The sequence below is a fragment of the Phalangium opilio genome, unplaced genomic scaffold, assembly GCF_054372755.1.
Source record: "Phalangium opilio isolate 3A_F unplaced genomic scaffold, DU_Popi_V2 ptg000209l_1, whole genome shotgun sequence".
Lineage (NCBI taxonomy): Eukaryota > Metazoa > Arthropoda > Arachnida > Opiliones > Phalangiidae > Phalangium > Phalangium opilio.
This window is the reverse complement of record NW_028324217.1, coordinates 4132133-4146366: the sequence shown is the minus strand read 5'-3', so window position 1 is coordinate 4146366 and position 14234 is coordinate 4132133. Positions and strand designations below refer to the sequence as shown.

Here is a 14234-nt window from a genome sequence, read left to right as displayed (position 1 = left end):
TGTCTGTGTTAAAAACGGTAATTAACAGCGAATATAGAGCTATCTCAAAAGCCTTAGTGTGACGTCATCCATGCTATTCGCCCATACAACCAAAGAGGTGCAAAACATGGCCGCCAACTGTCAAAGTTAATCCCGTGACATTTCACCAAAACACTGACGTCATAACTGAGATAGCTCTATTCTGAATTTTGTTGTAGAGATGGCGCTGCAAACCGTGGTCTAATATGAATAAGTTAATAGAAATTCAAAACCAAGGCAGCACTACAGCCTTATGATGGAAAAGATCTGTAGCTCATGACAGGCAGAGGTGACGTCATAACTTTGTCATATTCTCTTCAACCAAATTTTTGTTAAACCCCAATAGATTTTGATAGAAACCCCGGCCAATTTCTGAACGTTGATATTTTTTAATTCACTCTTATTTACATTTCAGGGTAAAATAATGAAAAAACAGTTTCTAAAAACATGTAATTTTTTTTCCCAACGTCACAGTTATTACTTATTTTTCCCACCTATCATCTCTTCCGGATCTGAATCATTTTTGGCGCGCGGACTTCTCTTCAACTTAGGTTGACTCTCCGCATTCTTATTATCGTTTCCTACCCATAAGACACAAGCAAAGAAAAAAAACAAAAATTTAATTTCAACAATATGCATGAAATTAAAATTTGAGATTCTTCATATCATTTTGATCACACGTTAAAAAAAATTACTAATAAACGTGAAACCAGTCGCAAAAGCGTGACGTTAGTGTCATAGTTCATTCTCCAAAACAATAGGCATATTTCTGAAAGCTTTTTTTTTCATTATATAGTTATGAATAAAAGGGACACTAGATGGGGCATCGGACTCTATAGCAAACCACGTGACAATGACGTCAGATAATTATCGAGGAATAGAACAGTACATACCCATGAGAAAGGCCCGGGAAACATTTTGTATTTCTGTGACGTCAGATAATTATTGAGGAATAGAACATTACATACCCATGAGAAAGGCCTGGGGGGCCGGGATTCGGGAAATATTTTGTATTTCTTCCACCCACCCAATCTAGTGTCCCTTTAAACTAACATAACATTATATCTTAGAAAAAGCAGCCGTTCTTTTAAGGTATAATGTTAATTATGTTACCTGAACTTTAACCTTTAATAAAAAATAAACCATGCTACACTGAACAAACCAATGTTAACTTGTTAAGCCCGCAATCCCACTTTAGCTAATGCAACTAAAGCACAGCATTTCATCGGCATAAAATTCACCACACAGCAAAAGAGCAACCAACTAATAAAGGAGGTGCGTGCGAGAACATTTATGCGACGATTTTTAATTTAAAAACCCACTTATTGCCAAATATTAGGTCCACATCTGGAGCACCTTTAGGATGTTGATATCTATGACGACGATCTCGGTTTAGATTCATAACTGCTGGTCGTTGCATTGACGCGATCATTTCTACAAAAGTATTATTAATACAAATTTTGACTTTGGTTACAGTAAAGAGGATTGTGACTTTTGATTGGAAGATACTACTAACCTTGATAATCCTCTTCTTCTTGACGTTCATTGATGTTTAGAGTTAATTTCTTAACTTGTTCTTTCTCTGCCAATTCGGCCTACAAGTTTATGAAATCATCTTTATGAGTTTTACGTGGAAAACAAAAGTCAAAAGCTGATATGCACGTCATTGAAACAGCTTTTGAGTTTTGATGCGTAATTTGTTGCTATTGCGCAAATGGAAGGGCTTTTTTATGCTAAGCCTTTGCCTTTCGCATTATTCTTGGACCCACAAACTACATCGAAATTACAACAAGAAACGGCTTTCAGAGCACAATTTGTGTAGTAAAATCGTCTTTACGAGTTTTACGTGGAAAACTACAGTCAATAGCTGATATGCACGTCATTGAAACCGCTTTTGAGTTTTGATGTGTAATTTGTTGCTATTGCGCAAATGGAAGGGCTTTTTTTATGCTAAGCCTTTGCCTTTCGCATTATTCTTGGACCCACAAATTAAATCGAAATTACAACAAGAAACGGCTTTCATAGCACAATTTGTGTCTAATCGCGCAAGTGGAAGACGTTTTTATGTCCATAAATACCCAATCCACATGGCTAAAGTTAGCTGCACATTATTCAACCAATTATTTTAGGCCTTGGCCCCCGTATCACTAAGCCTTTGCTTTCTAACTACGCGCGTGGTCTTCCCAACTTTCAAATTATAAAAACACTATGCCCAACTAAAAACGGCTTTCAGAGCACAATTTGTGTCTGATCGCACAAGTGGAAGACGTTTTTACACCCATGAATACCCAATCCACATGGCTAAAGTTAGCTGTACGTTATTCAGCCAATTATATTAAGCCTTGGCCCCCGTATCACTAAGCCTTTGCTTTCTAACTACGTGCGTGCATGGTCTTCCCAACATTCTTATGACAAAAACGCGACGAAATAGTTCAACAAACAAAGGACACCAACCTTTTCTCTGTCCCTCAAATTTTGAGCAAGCTCTGAAGTATTTGGAAGCTCCAGGTTTTTGAACTGAGGTTTATTACCCTTTCTGGTCATTAGCAAAAAGCTTATTGTTGACTTTCCATTATTAGAACCTAAATTATTAGAACTGGGCAATACTGAAGGAACATGAATTGGTGCGGGAATTTGTGGTGTAAGGCCGGGAAAATCAGCCTGTGACAAGATATTAGCCTTGCTATCCAAAGTCTTAACAGCGGGCGCGGGACCAGAGAGTCCACTTTTGATGTTCATTGGAATCACTATATCTACTTGTGGTTTCACGGGTTCTTGCGTTCGATGCTGTAAAAGAACAAAACCTTCTAACCTCCAAAGAAAGTGACGAAGAAATTCAGTTATCAGTTACCATAATACTCTCAGAAAGCATCTTATCAAAGGCAGCCATAAAATCTTCGTCCTCTTGACACTGAACATGTTTTGGTTTTGAATTGAGAAGAGTAACTTTTTCCGTTCCTTCACTTCCACTCAAATTGGTCCCGACAACATCTTCCGTTAAATCCTCATCAATATCAAATTTCCTCTCTCTGTTCCATGGGCCATCTTGACCACTTCTCTCTTCATCGCTTACAGAACCTGCATTCATATCCTCACCTGTCTTTTGCTCCTCAACTTCGTTCTCCTATGGTCAAGTACAAGTATTCCATCATGGTCACTAATACCAGCACCAGGAAAACCCCTTACAGTTTCACTTACATCAATAGGTTGGCTTTGACTACCACTTAACATATCTTCTTCTTGATCGCTACCGAATTCGTAATCATCTTCTACTTCAGTTAAATTAAATCATAAGACAGTTTTAACAAACATGTCCGGGACTAAGAACATTAGTTAACATAACAATACCTTCTTCTTTTATTGGTAAAAGTGTATCATTAGTTGCCTCCACACCTAAAGTGTCTCCGGCCACAAGTGGTGGCAACACTTCAACTACAATTACAATATATTTATAACTTCCACTGTATAAGGAACACTTGTAGTAAATGTCGGCTCTTGTGGCGTCCCTAACATGATGGCTAATCTTCCACAAACCAATTTTACCGTCCGAAAAGACATGAACCACTGACAACTCGTTAATATCGAGGGCGGACCGAGGGGGTAGACACTTGAGAACTCAGGTGTACAATATGTCTTGAATTCAATGCACTGTCAAAGCTGAACTCTGAGTTCCGAAGGCTTTGAACTCAATGCACTGTCAAAGCTGAACTCTGAGTTCCGAAGGCTTTGAACTCAATGCACTGTCAAAGCTGAACTCTGAGTTCCGAAGGCTTTGAACTCAATGCACTGTCAAAGCTGAACTCTGAGTTCCGAAGGCTTTGAACTCAATGCACTGTCAAAGCTGAACTCTTGAGTTCCGAAGGCTTTGAACTCAATGCACTGTCAAAGCTGAACTCTTTTGAACTCAGGTGTACACCGAGATCGAAAGTATCTACCCCCTCGGGGCGGACTAACTACCCTTTGCTAAGCAAAGTGGGCCCTACATCCCCGGACTATGGGATCATCCTAGTGCCATTTATTTGAACTAAACCACCAAAACAGCCGAGACTCGCTTCTTAAACTTCTATAGAACACAAAATCTTACTGAGTTTAGGCTTAAATTCCTCGAGCAATTCCACAACGGCCGCTTCGGCTTCCTCTAACGTTTCGCACAGCTTCAATTTGGGTCTCAAAGCACTTATAGTATCTTTAACCATTAAACTAACAGTAACCGGAAATGGTACGGCCCCTTCCCCAAATACAGCGTTAACCCTTTTCTGTTGATAATAACGTTGGAAAAAGACTAGGAAACAATCCAACTTCTTTTTACTGGACCCGTTATTAAAATACTGGCCGCAGGTATCGAGTAAAGTGCAGACGAGTCTCAAACGAAACAAACTATCAGGTGGATCGAGGTCCGAGAATGAGCCTTTTAAAACACATAGTACTTGATATATATGTCACTTTAAAACAGAATACAGGGTTCATACAACTTTTGGAAAACAAATTTCCCCGAGATTTCCAGGTTTTTCCCCACATACTTCCCTGAGTTTTCCAGGTTTTTCCCGCATATGGAGTATCCTATGGAGCAAATGCTAACGAAAGAGGGGAGGGGGCAAATATGACTATTACATAATCAAAGGACATCCCCGTATCTCTAATATAACCAGAGTTATGAGCCTCCAAAGTATAGTGTAATGTTAATCCTATGGAGGGTATGTTCATGAACCTTTTACTCAATTACTCGGCCCCTGTTTGTCGTAGCCCCAAGTTTTTAGTATGGTTGGATGGGGGGCAAATTGGACTATAACATACTCAAAGGACATCCCGGTATCTCTAATATAACCAGAGTTATGAGCCTCCAAAGTTGGGTGTAATGTTAATCCTATGGAGGGTATGTTCATGAACCTTTTACTCAATCACTCGGCCCCTGTTTGTCGCAGCCCCAAGTTTTTAGTATGGTTGGATGGGGGGCAAATTGGACTATAACATACTCAAAGGACATCCCTGTATCTCTAATATAACCAGAGTTATGAGCCTCCAAAGTTGGGTGTAATGTTAATCCTATGGAGGGTATGTTCATGAACCTTTTACTCAATTACTCGGCCCCTGTTTGTCGTAGCCCCAAGTTTTAAGTATGGTTGGATGGGGGGCAAATTGGACTATAACATACTCAAAGGACATCCCTGTATCTCTAATATAACCAGAGTTATGAGCCTCCAAAGTTGGGTGTAATGTTAATCCTATGGAGGGTATGTTCATGAACCTTTTACTCAATTACTCGGCCCCTGTTTGTCGTAGCCCCAAGTTTTTAGTATGGTTGGATGGGGGGCAAATTGGACTATAACATACTCAAAGGACATCCCCGTATCTCTAATATAACCAGAGTTATGAGCCTCCAAAGTTGGGTGTAATGTTAATCCTATGGAGGGTATGTTTATGAACCTTTTGCTCAATTACTCGGCCCCTGTTTGTCGTAGCCCTAAGATTTTAGTATGGTTGGATGGGGGGCAAATAGGACAATTACATACTCAAAGGACATCCCCGTATCTCTAATATAACCAGAGTTATGAGCCTCCAAAGTTGGGTGTAATGTTAATCCTATGGACGGTATGTTCACGAACATTTTGCTTAATTACTCGGCCCCTGTTTGACGCAAATTTCCCTGATTTCCCTGAATTTTATTAAAAATTCTAAATTTCCCTGAGTTTTCCCTGAGGTTTTTGTCAACTATTTATTTCCCTGATTTTTCCAGGTTTTCCCTGTTTTCCAGGTTTGTATGAACCCTGAGAATGTAACTAACACATACCATCATAATTAACTCCGAAAGTAATAAAAGAATAGAGAACTCTAAATATCACAGAAGACTCCACCATACGATAGTTGTACAATTCCCCCAGATATCGTACAAGGCTTACACGCCTTTGATTATATTTTGGTAAATCTATTTCCATGCCGAGTCTAATGTCCTCGAGGACACCATCAACGACTTGAGGACCCACAGTCTCCTGCTCAACAATGTAGTGTCATTTTTAACCCAATGGCCCAAACCCAATGTCCCCAATAAGTAAGAACCCCTAAGTACCTGGTACGCGACTAATCCAGCTAAAAGATTAGCGACACATCTGATGTTATAGAATTTGACATTCCAAATGGAGGTGAGACATTTGGTCGCGTATGAATTTACATCTGGATCGTCCCAATCTATTTTTCTCATTTGTCTCAAAATCTATCGGAATAATTTGTTCAGACAATCGGTACGTTTACGCGTAATGTTAATTTGAACACTGAACATACTTTTTCAGTATTATTTTTGGAGAGATCTTTATAAAGGAGTTTTCTTATGTAGTTATGAAGAGGTGGTCTTTCTATTCTCACCATCTAAAAATGGGCAACACGAACGTACTTAAGAAAAACTACCTATTGTTGCAACTAAACGCGTCATAAGCTTCTAAGCCTTGGTAATTTGGATACAAATGCTTCTAAGCCTTGGTAATTCGGATACAAATGCTTTTAAGCCTTGGTAATTCGGATACAAATGCTTTTAAGCCTTGGTAATTCGGATAAAAATGCTTTTAAGCCTTGGTAATTTGGATAAAAATGCTTTTAAGCCTTGGTAATTTCGATACCAATGCTTTTAAGCCTTGGTAATTCGGATACAAATGCTTTTAAGCCTTGGTAATTTGGATAAAAATGCTTTTAAGTATTGGTAATTTGGATAAAAAGGCTTTTTAGCCTTGGTAATTCGGATACAAATGCTTTTAAGCCTTGGTAATTCGGATACAAATGCTTTTAAGCCTTGGTAATTTGGATAAAAATGCTTTTAAGCCTTGGTAATTTGGATAAAAATGCTTTTAAGCCTTGGTAATTTGGATAAAAAGGCTTTTAAGATTTGGTAATTCGGATACAAATGCTTTTAAGCCTTGGCAATTTGGATAAAAATGCTTTTAAGCCTTGGTAATTTGGATAAAAATGCTTTTAAGCCTTGGTAATTTGGATACAAAGGCTTAGCGACCAGATCAGAACAGCGATACATGTAACCAATAAAAATCTACTTACCGCGGGTGCCTCGGGTGGATTACAGTAATAGAACGCATTCTCAACCATGGTCGCATATCGACTATCAATGGCCATTATACCCTTCTTTCTCATCATTTGCTCTAAGTATACTTTTGTCCGAGCATGAGACTCGGGTGACCGGAACAAAAACCTTCCACAGGTTTCCAGTAAATTACAAGCCATATCAATATTATGATGCCGAAAATCGGAAAGGAGCATTTTCAAACAAAACAACGCCTCATTTTTGGGGTAAATACCGAATTTAACCAACTCTCCGATGAATCTTGCGGACTTAACTTTGGACTCAATATTAATTTGGTCTTTCTTCTTGACCTAATATGAAAATGACATTATGACACGTCAAGCACCGATACCAAAGATATATAGGGACTTGGCAGTACTACGTCATGCAACGTCAGGCTACCTAGTGCTAAAAAACATACCAGGAGGAGGGGCTTATGTAGCTTTCATTCTGTTAAAAAAAAACATACCATAATGGCGCTGGGGGCGGAGTTAAGCTCCAATTGTCAAGTCCCTATTGTGCACAATCTCATTGCACAAAATTCAACCCCCATAATGGCGCTGGGGGCGGAGTTAAGCCCCAATTGCCAAGTCCCTATTGTGCACAATCTCATTGCATAAAAATTCAACCCCCAAAATGGCGCTGGGGGGCGGAGTTAAGCCCCAATTGCCAAGTCCCTATTGTGCACAATCTCATTGCACAAAATTCAACCCCCAAAATGGCGCTGGGGGCGGAGTTGAGCCCCAATTGCCAAGTCCCTATTGTGCACAATCTCATTGCATAAAAATTCAACCCCCAAAATGGCGCTGGGGGCGGAGTTAAGCCCCAATTGCCAAGTCCCTATTGTGCACAATCTCATTGCACAAAATTCAAACCCCCAAAATGGCGCTGGGGGCGGAGTTAAGCCCCAATTGCCAAGTCCCTATTGTGCACAATCTCATTGCACAAAATTCAACCCCCAAAATGGCGCTGGGGGCGGAGTTAAGCCCCAATTGCCAAGTCCCTATTGTGCACAATCTCATTGCACAAAATTCAAACCCCCAAAAAAGAAAAGAAGGAACAAACAACTTACGTGAAATTGAAAGTCACGTTTAAGCATGGCCACCAAATCATTAGCGACATCGGGCATACAAGGAGCTAAAATGGCCACAAATCGTGCGTAAAATGGCAGTAGATCCAACCTGTGAAAGTGTAGCGGATAATTGAAGAAAGAAACCCCTTCTTTAATTAGAGAATTACCGTAAAGTAAGTTACCATACAATCTGTTTTTACATACCTCGTTCTAGGAACAAGAAACAATGCTCGGACTAGTTTCCTTCTATTCGGTTTAGTGTTCAAATTTGTGCAGAATTCGACGGCAGATTGATCAATCATTTCTCTATTAACACTATGAAGGAGGTTGTTCAGGAAAGCCTCTAACAGTACTTTATTACTCGATGTCTGAGACTTTGAAGTTGTCGTCACGGTGGTGGCGCCATCTTCATTTCCTGTTGAGGAGACCCCGGTTAATATTTCATCCTCTGGATCTTCCAATGCCTGAAAGAAAAAAGAAAAGAAAAGAAACACTTTCATAAGTTAATTAATGCAAGTTAATTAATTAATTAATTACAGATTAAAGTATTACTTGTAGAATCTTCTCGGCCATCTCCTGTTCTGACTCAGGTACAACGTCATCTTTAATCAAAGCAGTAGTACCATCATCCATTTCCGGTTTCTCGTCGTCAATAGCAACAGATGTCGCTTCTAATTCCGAGGCTTCCGCTTCTAAGTCGGCCAAATCTAACTTGTTCAGTTCTGAAATAAAAGTAATAAAATGTTAAACAATGTGCTTACGTGTAATGTTTTATAACACATGCCTTCTTCAATGGCAGTATCTGATATTTCAGCGGCTTTCTGACTTGACTGACTGCTTCCACTGTCCTTAAACAGTATCTGATATGGAAGATAAAATATTACGTAATTAATAAGGATCCAAGATGGCCGCCATATGACGTCACCAAAAATCCAAGGTAGCGAGCGACCATGACGTCTTTCCAAAACTTAAATCAAAAATTCCCTATCCCGCGTCCACCTGAGCTGCCTTGAGCCCCGCCTTCCAGCGGTATATGGCGGCCATCTTGGATTCTGTATACCATGGATAGGTATCACTACTAATACTTACACCCGGGATGAATGCTTTGAGATCAGGTAAAGATTCGTAGAAACATCTTGTATCGTCATCTTCCCAGAGTGAGTTACCACTACCATCCTAGTAACGATACATTTTTGCAAAGTGCGATATCAGTAAACATTAAACTATAGTAAAAGTACTTAAATTTAGGAAAACAAAAACATTATATTAACCTCATTGTCTCTGAATCTATTATGAACATCTAAACTTGTGATATCATTTTCAGGTGATGAAGATTCTAAAATGAATAATTGTTCAAGATTTAATTAGAACGTTATCAAAGTGAAGACAAATGTAATGAAGAGTGAAAACGAATGTAATGAAGAGTGAGAACGAATGTAATGAAGAGTGAGAACGAACGTAATGAAGAGTGAGAACGAACGTAATGAAGAGTGAGAACGAATGTAATGAAGAGTGAGAACGAATGTAATGAAGAGTGAGAACGAATGTAATGAAGAATGAGAACGAATGTAATGAAGAGTGAGAACGAACGTAATGAAGAGTGAGAACGAACGTAATGAAGAGTGAAAACGAACGTAATGAAGAGTGAGAACGAATGTAATGAAGAGTGAGAACGAACGTAATGAAGAGTGAAAACGAACGTAATGAAGAGTGAGAACGAATGTAATGAAGAGTGAAAACGAATGTAATGAAGAGTGAGAACGAATGTAATGAAGAGTGAAAACGAACGTAATGAAGAGTGAGAACGAACGTAATGAAGAGTGAGAACGAACGTAATGAAGAGTGAGAACGAACGTAATGAAGAGTGGCGCCATCTAAGTGACATTAAATGAAAAAAATCTTACCATCTTTAGGAAGATCAGGTAGATCCCCATCAATAATTTCCTAAAAAAAATGAAAATTATAACAACAATTTAAACAAAACATAGTTGATTATAAATGTCTGCAAAGTCAACAATAGATTAGAGATTGTGATTACGGCAAATTGTTGCGTTGACGCCAATAGTTTCTGGAATGCAGCATGAGCAGCTTCATATTTTTCTTTCCGATCCGTGGCCAATTCCCCTTTTGTCTCCAATGTGCGGTTATTTTGTCTTTCCATCGCTTCTAAGCTCTTATGATCCCTGACAACATGTCGGCTGAGAGATTTGTAGTAATCCTTCAGTAAAGTCCTCAAACCCTTTTGTCTTTCCGCCGTAAGAAACTTGAATGAAGGAAATGCAATTAAAACTATGATAAAGCAACTCAGATCACGAGTTAATTTAATTAACTTAATTTCATACATCACTTTTCGGTAACTCAATTTCATGTTTTTCAGCTAGTAATCTAATTTTCCTCGGTACAAGACCAGCGTAATCTTCACCGCAATGTTTACAAAAACTGAGTAGAATGTTAAGATGGAGGTGTTCTTCTTTATCACCTGATGTGATCACTGTTAGTAAGTTTCCTAATATAGGAAGACCTTCCTTTAATGTGAAGACGCCACACGCTACAAGCTAAGTGAAAAATAGATGTTAAATTTCACAATCTTCTTGTTAATTACTTAGTAGGCAATGATTACTGTCTTACTTCAGCGTAAAATCTAAGGTCAACCCTGATTTTACTCGGATTTATTATCTTTAGGTGAAAAATATCAGTTAGTCTCTTGGAATTTCAATGTTTAATGTTTAAAGGGAGGGTGAAGCAGAAAATCAAGTGATTTTTTATCGATTTTTCTACTAATTATAAGACCAGTCTGCATAGTGAAACATTCAGGAAATAAATACCTTCGAATGATTTTAAAATTATTTCAAATTAGGTTCAGATTTTAATTATAATTTTAAATAAGGACTGCCGACCAATCACGTAACGCCCTGCCTTTTTATTAACAAAATTCTCGTGGCACGTTCCGTGTTGAATGAAATTTATCACGAGATTTGATAAAATTAGGCGCGCGACGTGATAATCGTGGCGCGAGACATGGAGCATGCGTGCCACGAGAATTTTCTTAACAAAAAGGCAGGGCGTTACGCGATTGGTCGGAAGTCCTTGTTTAAAATTATCCTTTAAATCTGAACCTAATTTGAATTTTAAAATCATTCGGAATTGGTATTTCCTGAATGTTTGACTATGCAGACTGGCCTTATAATTAGTAGAAGAATCGATAAAAAAAATCACTTGATTTTCTACTTCACCATTCCTTTAAAAACAGAAATTGTAAATACCTTTTCATCTTTCTTCATTGGTAGTATCTTTTGCCAGTTTTCAAGTAGCTGAGGGGCAAAATCAGCGTATCTTTGATGTAGTAGGGAGCAGATTTGGACTGCAGTTGAAACATCAGACATCTATAAAAGGTATCAAAAAGATTTTAGACTCAATTTTCATTTTAATTCAGGGTTCATACAACTTTTGGGAAAAAAATTTCCCTGAGATTTATGGGAGGTTTTTCCCCATATATGGAGTATCGTATGGAGCAAATGTTAACGAAGGAGGGGGGGGGGGGCAAATGGGACTATAACATACTCAAAGGACATCCCCGTATCTCTAGTAGAACCAGAGTTATGAGCCTCCAAAGTATAGTGTAATGTTAATCCTATGGAGGGAAAGTTCACGAACATTTTACTCAATTACTCGGCCCCTGTTTGTCGTAGCCCCAAGTTTTTAGTATGGTTGGATGGGGGGCAAATTGGACTATAACATACTCAAATTGCATCCCCGTATCTCTAATAGAACCAGAGTTATGAGCCTCCAAAGTATAGTGCAATGTTAATCCTATGGAGGGGATGTTTATGTGAACATTTTGCTTAATTACTCGCAAATTTCCCTGAATTTTACTAAAAATTCTGAATTTCCCTGACGTTTTTGTCAACAATTTATTTCCCAGGTTTTCCCTGTTTTACAGGTTTGTATGAACCCTGAATTTATATTCTTATAGAAAAACCATGAAAATACCTTCAGTTTTGCTTCTACAATAGCAGCAGCCTAGAGATGCAACGAAAAATCATGAATTTATGACCTGAACTTTGACTGAGTCAAAACCCTCCACTCAACTCACCACTTCACTAATATACTTTGTCAGATTAAGACCATTCATGTCTTTAACTAAGGACTCTCTTTGTGCTTCTGTCATGTTTTTCTGAAAGTAAAAATAAAAATTACACGCAAGTTCATGCCTTAAATTAGAATCTTCAATCTTACCAAGCGTTTTACAAAAGCTGTATTTTTCTTCAGACTAGAGTCTAATTTAGTGAAAAAACTTTCCTCCGGTCTCTCAGATGACAGTTTTTGATTAGTTGCTCTTAATTCAGCTTTGACTTTGAAATGTTCATTCAATTCAGTTATATACTGATCCAACAGAGCCTAAATAAGGAATTATACATTGTAATTGTTAACCAGGGTTCATACAATTTTTGGAAAACAAATTTCCCTAAGTTTTCCAGGTTTTTCCCCCCCCCCATATACTTCCCTGAGTTTTCCAGGTTTTTCCCATATATGGAGTATCCTATGGAGCAAATGTTATCGAAAGAGGGGGGGGGGGCAAATACGACTATTACATACTCAAAGGACATCCCCGTATCTCTAATAGAACCAAAGTTATGAGCCTCCAAAGTGTAGTGTAATGTTAATCCTATGGAGAGTATGTTCACGAACATTTTGTTTAATTACTCGGCCCCTGTTTGTCGTAGCCCCAAGTTTTTAGTATGGTTGGATGGGGGGAAAATTGGACTATTACATAATCAAAGGACATCTCCGTATCTCTAATATAACCAGAGTTATGAGCCTCCAAAGTGTAGTGTAATGTTAATCCTATGGAGCGATTAATGTTCACGAGCATTTTGCTTAATTACTCGGCCCCTCCCTGTTTGACGCAAATTTCCCTGATTTCCCTGAATTTTAATAAAAAATTCAAAATTTCCCTGAGTTTTCCCTGAAGTTTTCGTCAACTATTTATTTCCCTGATTTTCCCAGGTTTGTATGAACCCAGTTTTCCAGGTTTGTATGAACCCAGTTTTCCAGGTTTGTATGAACCCTGGTTAACTGACACACTCTGGAATATCTCATTAATTGTCAACTAACCAACCCACTCTGGGACTCTTGAATATCTCATTAACATAATAGAGTAATGGCACCTACTTGCCTATGACTGTATTAAGCTCTATGGGTAGTTAACATGGAGTGCCACTGCTCTATTGGGGGATGAAGGACAAAGGTTAACTTATTAAACTGAAATACCTTTTCATCCTGTTCAGTTGTATCTATAACTTCCGGTTCAGGCTCTTCGGCGACAGGAACTACTTCCTGTTCAGTTTTAATAGCACCTTCATCTTCAACTGATTTCTCTACTTTATCAATCACATCCAATTGAGGTTCCGTTAATGTTGCATCTTTCTGCTCTTTTTCAGTGGCAGAACTTGATGGTTCCACCTTTTTCGCGTCATGAAGAACTTGTTCTTTATTCTTATTTGTTGAAGAGTTAGCTTGAGAACGATTGAGTCTCCTGGATCCTCTTTCTTCACGTTCTCTCTTCCAACTTTTACCTCGGGCTTCTGATTTTCTTTCTCCGTTTTCCATTACTAAAGATCTAAATTAAACAAATTCAGGCTTCCCTAATAAATTTTTAGACTAATACTAACGTAAATTACAATAGGATTACATGTATTAAGGCTTAATTTTTACTAATTAGTCAATTTTAACTTAAAATCGGATTCAAATCATGCAATCATGAGTGAGTACATAACTAGTTTAGTGAAAATATCAATAATTTCTTACGATTTAGCATAATAAATTGGATTGTAATTGTTGATAAGAGTTCTGAGCTCATTAATTATTGACTGAACTGGAAAAATATTAATTTGCAGCGAAGCTTAATTTTAATTATCGTACTAGAACATCCAAACACTTTGATTATGCTAAGGCTTATCGAATTTGATCTAGCAGACTACGTATTCGTAAATCTAGGAAGGGCTGTACATAACCATTAGGCATAAGTCCCGGCAGGGCCGGAAATAGGGGAAATTTCTTATAGGACAAGTGTCCAGAGACGCC

At 38.3% G+C, this 14234-nt stretch overlaps 1 protein-coding gene across 4 annotated transcripts; it reads right to left on the bottom strand.

The window, feature by feature from the left end:
* Positions 1-387: 387 nt before the first annotated feature.
* Upf2 (UPF2 regulator of nonsense mediated mRNA decay) lies at positions 388-14136 on the bottom strand. 4 transcript variants are annotated; one of them, XM_089855542.1, is made up of 28 exons: positions 13959-14136; positions 13422-13770; positions 12387-12548; positions 12244-12324; positions 12141-12170; positions 11414-11533; positions 10779-10826; positions 10493-10705; positions 10189-10413; positions 10055-10094; positions 9422-9486; positions 9240-9326; positions 8935-9010; positions 8703-8872; positions 8355-8614; positions 8151-8259; positions 7057-7389; positions 6295-6378; positions 6083-6226; positions 5807-6005; positions 4103-4426; positions 3367-3450; positions 3217-3290; positions 2870-3142; positions 2473-2805; positions 1535-1613; positions 1337-1452; positions 388-599 (listed from the first exon to the last, which is right to left on the bottom strand). In XM_089855542.1, the coding sequence occupies exons 2-28, from the start codon at positions 13758-13760 to the stop codon at positions 561-563; spliced, it is 4107 nt and encodes a 1368-aa protein (XP_089711668.1). In that variant the 5' UTR covers positions 13761-13770; positions 13959-14136; the 3' UTR covers positions 388-560. The 4 variants fall into 4 exon arrangements, with proteins under 4 accessions (XP_089711668.1, XP_089711669.1, XP_089711666.1 ...); XM_089855543.1 differs by having other exon boundaries at positions 1341-1452; XM_089855540.1 differs by having other exon boundaries at positions 1375-1452.
* Between the last annotated feature and the right edge of the window lie 98 nt (positions 14137-14234).